We start from the raw sequence: 14,832 nt of genomic DNA, 5'->3' as shown, positions 1-14,832 counted from the left end.
CATCTGGTAATCTACTGACTTTAATTTTTTTTAAGAATTTTAATGGTGGTATTTGGAGGAATGAGCATCTAATTTTAAAAATTTTGGTTTACTCTCTGTAGTATATTTTCCTTGAGGTTTATTTGATTTCTAAATGGTTCTTAAGCACCAAATGCATATACTATTTTTGTAACAAACATTTATAATAGATCCACTTGAGTAGATATTATAACATTCTACATAAATATTTGTGAAGTTTCTCATAACTTCTACATAAATACCATTGGAAAATGAATTGTCCTTTTCCTAGGCTTGAAATGAAGTTTATGGGTTTACAGAGATTATAGAGTTCAAACTGAATTCTTTTATACTAACACTTTACTCTTTCTCCTCCTTTTTCCACTGTAGCCGGAGAAAACACCTATTTTCTCGTGATAAATTAAAGCTTTTTCTGAAGCAACACTGTGAACCACAAGATGGAGTCATTAAAATTAAGGTAATCAGAGCAGTGAAATTATTTGTTGGAAGGAAGAAGAGAGAGAAATGGGCTGTGTTACATAGTTAAAACATCGCAGAAAATTTTTTTTTTTTTTTTTTTTTTAGAAAGAGAGAACATGGGCAAAGGCAGTGGGCAGAGGGAGACAGAGAGAGAATCCCAAACAGGCTCCATGCCCAAAACAGAGCTCAATGCAGGGCTTGATTACACAACCATGAGATCATGACATGAGCCAAAATCAAGGGTTGGATGCTTAACCAACTGAGCCACCCAGGCACCCCAGAAATGTTATTTCAAAGTTGATTGAAAATAGTTCTTTTTGGGGTGCCTGGGTGGCTCAGTCGGTTAAGCAGCCGACTTCGGCTTGGGTCATGATCTCGCAGTCCGTGAGTTCGAGCCCCGCATCGGGCTCTGTGCTGACAGCTCAGAGCCGGGACCCTGTTTCAGATTCTGTGTCTCCCTCTCTCTGACCCTCTCCGTTCATGCTTTGTCTCTCTCTGTCTCAAAAATAAATAAACATTAAAAAAAAAAATTAAAAAAATAAAATAAAAAAGAAAATAGTTCTTTTTATCTGTAGCCAATTGTTACTAATTTTCTCTCTGTTTAAGGATTAAATACTATTTTGCAATTGCTAGAATTACTAGGTGGCTCAGGTAGTGTACTTTTTTTTCCCCTTGTAAAAAAAAAAAAATCAACCAAGACAGGTGATAATAGATGGAAAACTTAGAAAAAGAAAATGTTATAGGGGAAGGAGGCAACTATATTTTTCTAAGTGTGGTTCTGGCTTACAAAAATAAGTTCAATACACAATGGAGTACTATGTGGCAATGAGAAAGAATGAAATATGGCCCTTTGTAGCAACGTGGATGGAACTGGAGAGTGTGATGCTAAGTGAAATAAGCCATACAGAGAAAGACAGATACCATATGTTTTCACTCTTATGTGGATCCTGAGGAACTTAACAGGAACCCATGGGGGAGCGGAAGGAAAAAAAAAAAAGAGAGGTTAGAGTGGGAGAAAGACAAAGCATAAGAGACTCTTAAAAAATGAGAACAAACTGAGGGCTGATGGGGGGTGGGAGGGAGGGGAGGGTGGGTGACGGGTACTGAAGAGGGCATCTTTTGGGATGAGCACTGGATGTTGTATGGAAACCAATTTGACAGTAAATTTCATATATTTTAAAAAAAACAAAAATAAGTTCAAAGAACAGATCCTACTGGATAAGAAAACAATATATATAATAAAAAGAACATCAGAGACCAATACTAAGCAGATGGGTTATATTTTATTCAGAAACATTAAAAGGGATAAATCAAGTTTAGAAATCTCACATGTGTAACGAAAGTTAAATGGTAAAACAAAAACTAATTTTTTTAATTGAGAAATACTTTACTCATATTGGGAGAAATACGTAAAAAAGCAGTGGAATGGGTAGAGGGATGTATGCATGTGTCAAAAATCAGCTACCGTATGATTAAGATTTGTGTAACTCATAATATGTGTTATATCAAAAGGAAATAAATGTTTAAAAAAGAATATATGAATTTACTCTGTGAAAAATAGCATTTAAGATCTCTAGAGACCAAGATCGATTATTTAACAAATAAAACCGGGACACTTGGTTAACTTTGGAAAAACAAAGTTAGATCTAACACAAAGGAGGGAAAAAAGGAAATGAAATGAAACAATTCTTAATGTTATGCATACTAAAGAACAAGAGGAAAGAAATACCAAGGATAAGACTGATTTGAAATATAAACTTATTTAGGTTTAAAAACATCATGAGGGGCACCTGGGTGGTTTAGTCAGTTAAGCATCCGACTCTTGACTTTGGCTCAGGTCATGATCTCACCGTTCATAAGTTCGAGGCCAGCTTCATGCTCTGTGTGAATGGTGTGGTGCCTGCTTGGGATGCTCTCTCTCCCTCTCTCTACCTCTCCCTCACTTGTGCACATGCTGTCTCTCTCTCAGAATAAATAAATAAACAAAAAAATAAGTAAATAAATAAAAAAATGTAATGAATGCATTTCAAGGGCAAAGTGCTAGAAGAAAACTACTTTCAGTTAGAAAGTAGAAAAACGTAAGTACCCCAGTAGAAAAATAGACAAATAGGCATGATCAAACTTCACGATGGATGAAATATAAAAACTTAAAAACATAAAATAGAATCATCTGAAAAATAATTTTTTTAATGTGAGCATATTTATGTATTTGTCTTGATAATAAGAAAATGCTAAAATTGTGCTCAATCTATGCATCATTTAAAACCACAGGTAGCCATGTTAAAAAGAAGCTTCCAAAAAGCTAATGAATCAAATACTTGTGAGAAGTGGCTAGAACAGTACCTAGCACAGGGAGGCAGTCAGCCAGTATGTGAATAGTTAGTTGTGGTATGTGTATCATAAATAGCAAGTTGACCAATTTCCCTAATTTACAAAAATTTCTTAATATCAATTAACAAAAACAACCCAATTGGGAGAAAATGATAAAGAGCATCAGCGGTTTTTTACCAAGGAAAGTAGTCAATAAACATGAACAGAAGTTCAGCGTAATAAATACATGAAAATTAGGGGTGCCTGGGCGGCTCAATTGGTTAAGCGTCCAACTGTTGATGTCAGTTCAGGTCATGATCTGGCAGTTAATGAGTTCGAGCCCCACATCGGGCTCTATGCTGATGGTGAAGAGCCTGCTTGGGATTCTGTCTCTGCCGCTCCCCCGTTTGTGCTTTCTCTCTCTCTCAAAATAAAAAAACATAAAAAAAATTTTTTTAATAAGTAAATGAAAGTTAAAGTGACAGTAAACAATTTTCTCTTTGAGTAACAAAAGATTATTAGTGGGTTTTCTAGTGTGCTTGCATACATGTTGCAAGCACATATGCATACACACACACACACACACCCAAAGGCAATAAAGTTTGATCCTGATGTGGTAAGTGTAGTCTGCTGTTAGGAGTGCTAAAAGAACACAAAGATATATTAGTTTATTGTGTATTATGTATGTATAAATAAGGAACATTGGCAATTAATGTATTAAAGCCTATTTTGACCTTTTTTGAGCATATATATTTGAAAAGAAACCACTCATATCTTTATACGTATGGGCATTTGTATATTCAGGCGTTATATATATGGGATAGTCAACAACCATCTTAATAGACTTTAATGTAGAATCTTTAAATAGAGTCTTGATTTATTATGATGGCCAGAACTAATTGAATTTTAAATGTTAAAAGCTATGTTCTATCCACTAAGATTACAATTACTACATAGAAAATTTAATCCCCAGTTGAAGTGTTTCAGTTTTGTTAAAAATTTAAATTTTTGTATCATTTTCTTATACATTTTCTGAAAGATATTTCTATAAGTAGCATGTTTTCTTCTAGAGAAAGAAAGAATAATGATCTTGGCTGTTAGGCCAAAAGTAATCTTCAGAATTACTAATCAAAAATAAAAAGGTTAAAGTTGGACATGAATGAAAGGTGAACATGTTCTGAAACTTTTTTGGATTTAGCGGTTATCCTAGAACCACACCACTTCTGGTAGGAATGAGTTTGACTTCGGGATGCCTGGGGGGCTCAGTTGGTTAAGCATTCGACTTCGGCTCAGGTCATGATCTCACGGTTCGTGTGGGTTCAAGCCCCACATCCCGCCCTGTGCTGACGGCTCAGAGCCTGGAGCCTGCTTCGGATTCAGTGTCTCCCTCGCTGCTCCTCCCCCAGTCATGCTTTATCTCAAAAATGAATAAACATTAAAAAAAAATTTTTTTTAATGTGTTTGACTTCTCTGAACTTAAACTCTATTGAAAGTTGATAATTTTTCAGCATTTCTGCTGTCTGCCACATCAGCTTTAAAATTTGATAAAAGTCTTGGGGCGCCTGGGTGGCTCAGTCGGTTGAGCATCTGACTTCGGCTCAGGTCACGATCTCGCGGTCCGTGAGTTCGAGCCCCACGTCGGGCTCCCTGCTGACGGCTCAGAGCCTGGAGCCTGTTTCAGATTCTGTGTCTCCCTCTCTCTCTCTGACCCTCCCCCATTCATGCTCTGTCTCTCTCTGTCTCAAAAATAAATAAACGTTAAAAAAAATTTTTAAAAAAATAAAAATTTGATAAAAGTCTTTAAATTAAAAAAAAAGTCTTTAAGTTATCACCCTGAATTGGGGGGGGGGGGGGAATCTAAAATGTACAGCAGTTAAGAAATGGTTGAGAAAAAAATGTATTGGGTTGATACAGTGGGTTTTTTTAAAGATTTTATTTTTACGTAATCTCTAACATCCAACGTGGGGCTCAAACTTAGAACTCTGAGATCAAGAGTCACCTCCTTCATTGACTGAGCCAGCCCAAGCACAGTGGACTTTAAATGTTAAGTCATTGGATTATTTATTTACATAGAAAATTCCATACAAAATTAGTCAAAACAAAGCAAACTGCAAAAGATTATTATATAAATGTAATTTTATAATGGTTTTAGAATTTAAGAAACTGTTGAAACATTCTTGTGTATTTTATGTGAAAAAATTCTTTGCATTGTGGTTTTCCTTCTGGTAAAGCTAATTAATAATAGATCAAGTAAATCAGCTAAAATGTGTGATACTGTATATTAACACATGAAATTCTATGTCGAAATCTTTTCAACCTGGTCTTTAACAGCAGTCATACATGACATTTTAGAGTACATCTATAAATGGTTTCCTAATTGTGTTATTATTGTGCCCTATATTTTTTTTATGAAGGCGTCATCTCTTTCAACATATAAAATAGCAGAACAAGATTTTTCTTATTTCTTTCCTGATGATCCACCCACATTTATCTTCAGTCCTGCTAACAGAAGAAGAGGGAGACCTCCCAAACGAGTATCTATTAGCCAGGTAAGTAGAGAATGGATAAAAACTACATTGTAGCTCTTAATAAAACTATTCATAATCAAGAGCAGTGTTTGGCTCCCCTCACCCACATAGCTTTAGGAAGGAATACATTCCTTCATATACAGTGTATGTACTGTGCATTGAAAACTACTTAGGAGTGAGGCCTGTAGAAGTCTCAAGTGTGAATTAGACATAGCTTTAATGCCACAGGGATTTTATACCAAAGTGGAAGCAAGCATATAAGCAGTTACTGAAATACAGGGAATAAATCATGGAATCAAAACATGAAGAACGTTTAAAAAATATGAAATAATAAAAATATCACACTAAACAGGTTACACACCATTATGCTCACAAGAAGTACCATAAAAATAAATCCTTTTGGGGCGCCTGGGTAGCTCAGTTGGTTGCGTGACCGACTTTGGCTCAGGTCATGATCTCGCAGTTTTTGAGTTCAAGCTCCGCGTTGGCTCTGTGCTGACAGCTCAGAGCCTGATGCCTACTTCAGATTCTGTGTCTCCCTCTCTCTCTACCCTTCCCCTGCTCACGCTCTGTGTCTGTCTCTCTATAGTAAATAAATGTTAAAAAAAATTTTTTTAATAAAAATAAAATAAAACCTTTTGACATTATTAACATTTACCACAAGAATATTTTTGACATGCACTTCTTTCATATTTGATGTCTACGCCATTTAGTTTATAAGGTACCTTAGAAAAATTTTTTGTTTTTTCTAATGCATATATTTAAGGCTGTCCTTGTAGATTACCAGTTGTTTTTCCTGGGAGGTTTTTGTACTAATTTGTAGAATTATAGAACTAACCTCATATTCTGTATGTTACTATGATTAAAGTTATTAAAGTTTTGTTAGGCTTAGAATAAAACCTCATTGTAGTATAAGGAAAGTATAATTGATGAGAGTTTTTAAAACTTTATTATTATTGTAAGAACAAGGCAGACCATCTGTCTGAAAAGTTGTGGTGTTCTATAACTAGTTTCTCTGTTTGTTTTTTTAGGAAGACAGTGTTGTTAATAAACAAACAATTGCAGGTTATAAGAACAAAGCTACTAAAGAAAGAGACAAACTTTTGAAGCAAGAAGAAATGAAGTCACTGGGTGAGTTTTAACATTCTCTTCAAAAACTGTTTAGGTACAGGAAAGAATATTTCTCTTGCTTTCTGAAATGGCATATTTCTGTTATTTGGGTTTTTTCTTTTTTTCCTTGTAAGCATAAATATTTCTTGCCCCTTAGGTATCTATAAATTTTTATGATGAATAAAATCCTGTGTTCATCTCTTAAAACAGTATTTCAAGGGAGAGCATATCCCCTGTTAAACCAAGCTAATGCTTAGAGTAAGCACAAATTGGAGTTTCCATGGCTTACAGACTGTTTGGGGCCATTTTTTTGCTTTATAAAACAGTGCTTTCCAGACGTGACTGTACAAATGAATCACTTGGGAATCTTATTAAAATGAAGATTCTGAATTAGTAGGTCTGGGTGGGAGAAGAGATTCTGCTTTTCTAAAAAGGTGATACTTTGCTCCTGGTCTTAGGACCAGGGCTTCAAAGCAGGGCTTTGAAATAGCAGGTATGTTTGTCCCTGGTCAGTAGTTTGTCTTAAATGCAGCCAACTTGCTTTCCCATTTGAATCACCTGCTGGCTCCCTCCAGCAGTTTACAACACCTGAGTCTACTGATCCCATTTAACCATAAATTATTTCAGGAATTCTTTTGTTACATTAAAAAATGTGTTGTTTTCTGTCTGTGAACAGTTCTAAGTTTGACCTTCTCTACAGCTTTTGAAAAGGCTAAATTAAAAAGAGAAAAAGCAGATGCCCTAGAAGCAAAGAAAAAAGAAAAGGAAGATAAAGAGAAAAAGAAGGAAGAATTGAAGAAAATTGTTGAAGAAGAGAGACTGAAGAAGAAAGAAGAAAAAGAGAGACTTAAAATTGAAAGAGAAAAGGTATTCATTCAAGTATTTTAGCTATGCTGTCTATATAATAGTATTTTACATATTTAAATTCATAGTTAATTTTTAAATGCTTTTACCACTTTGATTCACATTTCTAGTTGTTCATAGAGTGCTGGATAAACACTTGTTGATTTATCTCTCTTTTGCTTTGGAAAATTTAGTAATTTAAGGTTCAACATGTAAATACATGGCCTTTATACCCTAAAGCCCCTTAAGTACAATTTTAAAGTTGATTTTCTTCATTATTTAGACTTTTTAATTTAGGGAAAATGATATGCATAAAACTTGCAAAAGTAAAATATGTGATTAGAAAAAATACAATAAGATCAAGACCCTTGGTTGGCTCAGTCAGTTAAGTGTCCAACTCTTGATTTCAGTTCAGGTCATGATCCCAGGGTTGTGGGATCAAGCCCCGTGTCAGGCTCCATACTGAGCCTGGAGCCTACTTAAGATTCTCATTCTCTCTCTCCCTCCCTCCCCCCTTTGCTCTCTCCCCCGCTCTTGCTCTTTCCAAACAAAAAAACAAAATCTGCAAATAACAAGAAAGAGTGTTCTTATTCTCCTTGAAGAATAAAGTATCTGTAAAAATAGATTGCTCAGCAAATCTCTTATAATCTTTAGTAGTAGATATTCCCTAGAGAATTCTGTAGCTGTTTTCTTCCAGAGTCAGTCAGTGTCCTTGGTTTTCTGGGATATTTACAAGTGGCCCTAGATGATCCTGTTACACACTGTGCTCATTTAAATTGCCTGTAGTTTCTTGAACTGTTTCAAATAGGCCATTGGTTAGGATGGGGATGGAAGTATCTAATACATGTACACTCCAGAAAATTTAGAAGGGGGCACCTGGGTGGCTCAGTTGGTTAAGCATCACACTTCAGCTCAGGTCATGATCTTGAGGTTCATGGGTTCAAGCCCCGTGTTGGGCCATCAGGCTCTGTGATGACAGCTCGGAACCTGGAGCCTGCTTCAGATTCTGTGTCTCCCTCTCTCTGTCCCTCCCCTGCTCGTGTTCTATCTCAAAAATAAATAGACATTAAAAACAATTTAAAAAGGAAAGAAAAGCAACTGCACTTAAAAAAAATATTAGAAGAAAACCACTTGTAATCTAAATGGTAATGTTTAGAGGTAGCATTTTTTTTTTTTTTTTTTTTTTTTGGAAAGAGAGAGAACACAAGTAGGGGAGAGGCAGAAACAAAGAGGGAGGCATCATCCGAAACAGACTCCAGGCTCTGAGCTTTCTGCCCAGAGCCCAGTGCATAGCTGGAACCCATGAGTTGCAAGATTATGAACTAAGCCAAAGTCGGACACCTGACTGAGCCACCCAGGTGCCCTGAGATCGCATTTTCTCCTAACACTTTGATTAATTTATTTCTAATATTTATTCTGGGCCCTAAAAAAGAGAGATACAGCATTTATAATTTTGTATTTTTGTTTATTTAACATTATTGTAGGGCTGCTGGGTAGCTCAGTCTTAAGTGTCCAACTCTTGATTTTGGCTCCGGTCACTATCTCTCATTTCATGAGATCAAATCCTACATTGGGCTCTGCGCTGACAGTCTGGAGCCTACTTGGGGTTCTTTCTTTCTCCCCGTCTACCCCTTTTCCTGCTTGCATGTGTACACATGCATATGCTCTCTCCCCCTTAAAATAAATAAAAATTTTAAAAACACGTTTTTAAAAATGTTGTAAGCATACTTTCATGCTTAAATAAATAAACTAAGGTGGAATTTTTAGTGACTGTGTAACAGTTAATCAAATAGATACAGGTAAGTGCTTTATAATTTTTGCTCATAAATGATGATACCCGTTCAAATTTATGAATAAGAGTCTTTCCTATTTTTGGATTATGTCCCTGGATAAATTTGTAGAAGTAGAATCTTATGTCAAAGGGTAAGAACATTTTAAAAACTTTCTATACAAACATATGTGGATATTTGTTTGCTAAACATGTTCTTATTTACATTCTTAGCAACAATGATTGAGAACACCCATCTTATTACATCCTACAAGAATTATCTGGGGTGGGGAGTGGAAGACTTAGTACAGCAGACTATTTAAAGCACAGTGAATAAGTTCTGTAACTGTCTCTAGTCACTTTATGTTAAAAATTTGGTAAGTGCACATCTATTACCTTCAGTGGTCCTAAATTTCAAAGGAAGAGAATAATATTAACATACGTTAAACATTTATTGGAAAATAAGTATATAATGTAATAAAAATTATTTATACTCTGCTTCACTGGAGACTTTTTAGGGTCATTATTTACCTTGCAGTTTCAAATACCAGAACCAAGAAGTATCAAAAGACCAAGTGAGCAAGAGAAATGGTCGGGAATAAAAGAAAAAGAAGTCCACCAACTGTGTTCTGATAATTGCTTTTACTTACTGGTCCCTCTGTGTATCCCTAAGCTGTTAGGGTTAAATGAATCTTGAAAATAACAACTATATTTCAAATATAGGAGGAGGTTTTATTTTAGGTACTCTAATAATTTGTTACTTTACTTTGTCAGGATTTAATTGATTTGAGATAGAGCTGCTGTAGGCGGAGTCAGATTGAATTAATATTTATCCAGGAGCTACTATGTGTGAGACATTTTCCATATTTATAGCACTTGTATTGGCAGGTGTTGTTTTGATCAGTGGTTCTAACACTTTAGCATGCATCAGAATCACCAGAAAGATCTAATGAAAACATCAACTGTTGGGGCACCTGAGTGGCTCAGTCTGTTGAGTGTCCGACTTTGGCTCAGGTCATGATCCCACTGTTCATGGGTTCAGGCCCCATGTCGGGCTCTGTGTTGATGGCTTGGAGCCTGGAGCCTGCTTTGGATTCTGTGTCTGCCTCTATCTCTGCCCCTCCCCCACACGCGTGCATGCGTGCTCTCTCTCTCTCTCAAAAATGAATAAACATTTAAAAAGTGAAAAACACACAAACAAGCAAAATCAACTCTTGGTCCCAACCCCAGAATTCCTTGTTCAGTAGGTATGGGATGGGGCCCAGCTATTTGTAATTCTTACAAGTTCTCAGGTGATAATGATGCTGCTTTACAAGGTTCTTAGAAGTGGGGTGCCTGGGTGGCTCAGTTGGTTGAATGTCCGACTTCGGCTCAGGTCATGATCTCGGGGTTTGTGAGCTCGAGCCCCGCATCAGGCTGTGCTAACAGCTTGGAGCCTGGAGCTGCTTTGGATTCTGTATCTTCCTCTCTCTCTGCCCCTCACCTGCTTGCAGTCTCTCTCTCTCTCTCAAAAATAAATAAACATTAAAAAAAGTTTTTTAAAAAGCCAAAGTTCTTATAAGAAACTTTATGAACCTTTTGTTTTAGGAAAGAGAAAAATTACGTGAAGAAAAACGAAAATATATGGAATACTTAAAACAGTGGAGTAAACCTAGAGAAGATATGGAATGTGACGATCTTAAGGTATGTTATGTGATGTTTCACACCCATGCTCTGTGTGCCCTATGTGACTTTGCTGATGAAATTTTTCTTTCATAGTAGCTTCTTCATATTTAAGAGGAATAGCCAATTAAACAAATGCTATATTTAGAGTTCCAAAACAGCATTATTAGTATTTTGTAACAAACTTTGATAATGCTTCTTATTCCGCAGACTTAATGGGTCATTTGTGTGATCGTTGGTAATCCAGTACTATCATTCATCTCAGTTTATAAAGAACTATTTCTAAGTTCAGTAGACAGTGGATTAATTCTATTCTATATCCTAAGGAAATCCTGCATTGAAGATAATATTGGCACAGCTAATGCCTGATCTGAGAATCTTAGGTTAAAAGTCCCTCTTAACTAGAAAATGCAGTGAGAAATATACTTTAGCCCAAAGTTGTTCTTAGTTCAATAAAGAAAAAAGTCCCTAGTGACTGTGATTTTAATAAAGCTGGAATAAGGCCAAGACACACATCATTTTAAAAGTTCCAGGACGCCTGGGTGTCTCAGTCATGATCTCGCAGTTTCGTGGGTTTGAGCCCCACATCAGGCTCTGTGCTGACAATGTGAAGCCTAATTGGGATTCTCTCTCTCTGCCCCTTCCCCACTGACACTGTCTGTGTCTCTCTCAAAAATAAACTTGTAAAACAATTTTTAAGAAGTTCCAAAGGTGATTGTGATAAACATCTAGGGTTGAGAGCCACTAGTCTACATGAAATAAATCTTACTAGGTAAAGAGTATGTATCTATTATAATTTTCTGTAATTGGCTCAAATAGTTATATAAATTATTTGATCTTTCAGGAACTTCCAGAACCAACTCCAGTGAAGACTAGACTACCTCCTGAAATCTTTGGTGATGCTCTGATGGTTCTGGAGTTTCTTAATGCTTTTGGGGAACTTTTTGATCTTCAAGATGAGTTTCCTGAGGGAGTTACCCTAGGCAAGTGCAATTGCTGTGTTACAGTTCACCCTAAAATTAGTGGCTTAAAGTAATAAATTATTATCTCTCAAAATTCTGTGGTCAGTGGACTTAGCTGTCCAACCCTTTCTTGGAGTCTCTCATGTGGTTACAGAGAGTGACTGGGACTGGAGTCCTCTGAAGGCTTACCTGGCTGGATGGTCAAGATAGCTTCCTCACACACATGCCTGGTACTCAGTGCTCCTCCACGTGGCATCCCACTCCGTCAGAGTAGCCTACACTTGTTATGTGGCAGCTAAGGACTCCAAGAAGAAGAGAGCAGAAACTGCCAGCCTTCTTAAAGGCTAGGCCTGGAACTGGCAAGCCTTGTTTCTGTCATAGTCCATTGGTCAGGCCTGCTGGGATTCGAGGGAGTGGAGGAATAGACTCCTTGAGGGTATCATGGTTTATGTTAAGTGTAGGGAAGGATGTTAAGTGTAGGGAAGGAAGGAATTGACATCAGCCATATTTTGAGATAAGTTATGCCTGCCTTTGATTTGTGATTCTGTATTGACTCTGTACTTTTACTTTGTGTAAACATTATAATAACTACATTGATTGAGGAGGGCTTTGGATCCCATTTTGGCTTTTGAATTGTCAAATACCAAAATAGTTTTCTTAAAATAGAGACCCTCAAAGACAGAATTATAATGCCACTCTTATTTTAAGAAGAGTATATTCTTCAGGAGGGTTTTCACATTCCCTCAATTTCTCTTTATGAGCTGGGTGAGGCATGCATCATGTACCTCAGAGATCAAGGTCTAAACAATACTGGTTTAGGTAAGATAAATTAGATAAACAATTGTGACTTGGATACAACATTAGGATCATAAAAAAATTTAGATTTTAAAATTTTAAATAAAGGATTACATCTAATACTAATGATTACCTCTCCTATGCACTGTTTGGTAAACGGTAATGTCCCACATAGCTCCTGAGAGCAGCGGGGCAACAGTAACAAATCTTTGCGTTGTTACTCAAATTAGAATAAAATTATAATTTTTAATTTGTGCCTTAATTTGCACCTGAAGTTTAAACTTAAGGTGAAATATTGTATTGATTTGCTGAGGCTGACTTGACTTTCTTGAATATAGTGATTTTTGGCTTAATGGTTTTATTTTATTATAATCATTATAAATTGTTTTTAGACTTTGCCTTGGATAATACTCTACTTCGATAAATGGACACTTAAAAAAATAATTGCACAGGCTGTTGTCGATTAAAATGTTTATTGTTCCAATGGAGTTGTTTTTTCAGTGCATGAACAGAACTTTAAATTCATTTTAAACATTTTATTCACAGAAGTATTAGAGGAAGCTCTTGTAGGAAATGACAGTGAAGGCCCACTATGTGAATTGCTTTTTTTCTTCCTGACTGCCATCTTCCAGGCGATAGCTGAAGAAGAAGAGGAAGTAGCCAAAGAGCAAATAACAGATGCAGACACCAAAGGTCAGAATTCAGTATTCTTGTTGATTGATAGTAGCTCTGTAGCTTTGAAACTGATTTTTAAAGGTTATTTTAAGATTAACCTCGCTTTTACAGTTCTAAAATATAGCTGTCCAAGTTACCCAATTCCTGAGTCATATACTAACAATACATTATCAGTTGTTTTATAAAAACTTTGTTTTAATGTATCCTGTTTCTGGGGCGCCTGGGTGGCTCAGTCAGCTAATGTATCCTGTTTCTGATGACCTTAAAATATCTACCTCTGCCCCCAATCGGTCTTGCTTTTTATTCTTTTAGATTTCTCCTATGATTTAGTAACATTACGGATTTCATTGACCAGTATCTGTAATTGCAAGAGATTGTGCTAAATGGCACTGATTTCTTTGCCTCCACCTAAGGAAATACTTTAATTATTGTTATCAGTACTTTAAGTTGAAAATACTGTTGCTGATTTCATTTGAGACGTGAAAGTTTTTAGATGAGAGTTAAGTAAAATTTAGTTTTTATTTCACCAACAGTTTGAATTAGAAATTTTGCTGTTTAAATGCTATGCACTTAACTATCTAGGGTCAGCATGTGGTACATATTAACGTAGGAATAATTCTTAGAGAAACCTTTTTTTATTTTTAAAATGGAGTATGTTCACTATTTTGTTTAGGACTTCATCAGAGGAATTGTTAAACATTTGTATGATTTGGCTTCCTGAATTACACTCTTCATGAACTTTGCCATATCACATTAGACATTGTTTAAAATATCTATAAACTATTTTAGTGTATTGCATAAAAATTCACAATAAGATAATTTTGGGGAGACATTTTGATAGCAGTCTTGATACAAAAAGATGGGACATTCTTCCATTCAGATAGTATTGTTGACCTTAGATAATTTGAGCTCATTTTTTAATGCCTGATTCATGAAGCAACAGGATCATCAATATGCATCCAGTGTTGTTTTGTTTTCCTTTTACAGCCTAAGTTCAAGCAAAATATTTTCTCTAACTTGAGTGCTAATCACCATATGCCCTTTATCAAAGTCATTTTAACAATGCTGTCCCCTTTATCATCTCAGATGACTTAGTCCATAAAATGAGACTCTACTAAGGGGAAGATAGAAGGGCAAACAATTCATAAAAATCTAAAGATTTTTCTAACATAACCAGTACCAGCACTAAAGATGGATTGTCTAAGACAGAAAATGTGGCAAATACTCATTCTTTTAGCCACTAGATTGTCTTAAGGACCAATAATATCACAGGGCTGTGGACCAAGTTCTGACCTTAATACAAGGTATAAGTCTGTATTTAACTCAGGATTTGAAGCAGGTGAATTTTGTAGTTTTGTACTGATGGGAAAAAGTGGGGTGACAAGGAAATTATGTTGGAAAATCAGCTAGTGTAAAGAAAAAAAATGTATATAGATATTGGTGTTTGTATTGCCATTGTATTTTCTTTCCATGATTTGTTTGATCTGTAATTTTTATAACTCTAGTCCTGTACAGGATTGCAGATAAATACTAATACAAATTAATAATTTGTATTAAATAATACAAGAATAAGTATTAAAATAATACTTATTATACCCCAGAATAAGTATTGGCCATTAAATAAAGGTTTTAATGCACCTTTTGAAGATATTTATTTAAATGTTAGGAAGCGGAAAAAACATGCTTTGGAATTTTAACACCC

At 35.7% G+C, this 14,832-nt stretch overlaps 1 protein-coding gene across 4 annotated transcripts in view; it reads left to right on the top strand.

Annotated features, from left to right (window-relative positions):
• The window catches only part of BAZ1A (bromodomain adjacent to zinc finger domain 1A), a 92,443-nt gene that overhangs the window by 44,112 nt on the left and 33,499 nt on the right, over positions 1 to 14,832 (top strand). For all 4 annotated transcript variants that reach the window (XM_053224358.1, XM_027065577.2, XM_027065576.2 and 1 more), the window contains 7 exons: positions 388 to 475; positions 5,202 to 5,336; positions 6,347 to 6,446; positions 7,126 to 7,292; positions 10,624 to 10,719; positions 11,543 to 11,681; positions 13,002 to 13,148. In XM_053224358.1, the coding sequence (XP_053080333.1) occupies positions 388 to 475; positions 5,202 to 5,336; positions 6,347 to 6,446; positions 7,126 to 7,292; positions 10,624 to 10,719; positions 11,543 to 11,681; positions 13,002 to 13,148 (872 nt within the window). The remainder of the gene's footprint in view (positions 1 to 387; positions 476 to 5,201; positions 5,337 to 6,346; positions 6,447 to 7,125; positions 7,293 to 10,623; positions 10,720 to 11,542; positions 11,682 to 13,001; positions 13,149 to 14,832) is intronic.

Source organism: Acinonyx jubatus, chromosome B3, assembly GCF_027475565.1.
Source record: "Acinonyx jubatus isolate Ajub_Pintada_27869175 chromosome B3, VMU_Ajub_asm_v1.0, whole genome shotgun sequence".
NCBI lineage: Eukaryota > Metazoa > Chordata > Mammalia > Carnivora > Felidae > Acinonyx > Acinonyx jubatus.
The sequence above is the reverse complement of the archived record's forward strand: the minus strand, read 5'-3'. Positions and strand labels throughout refer to the sequence as shown.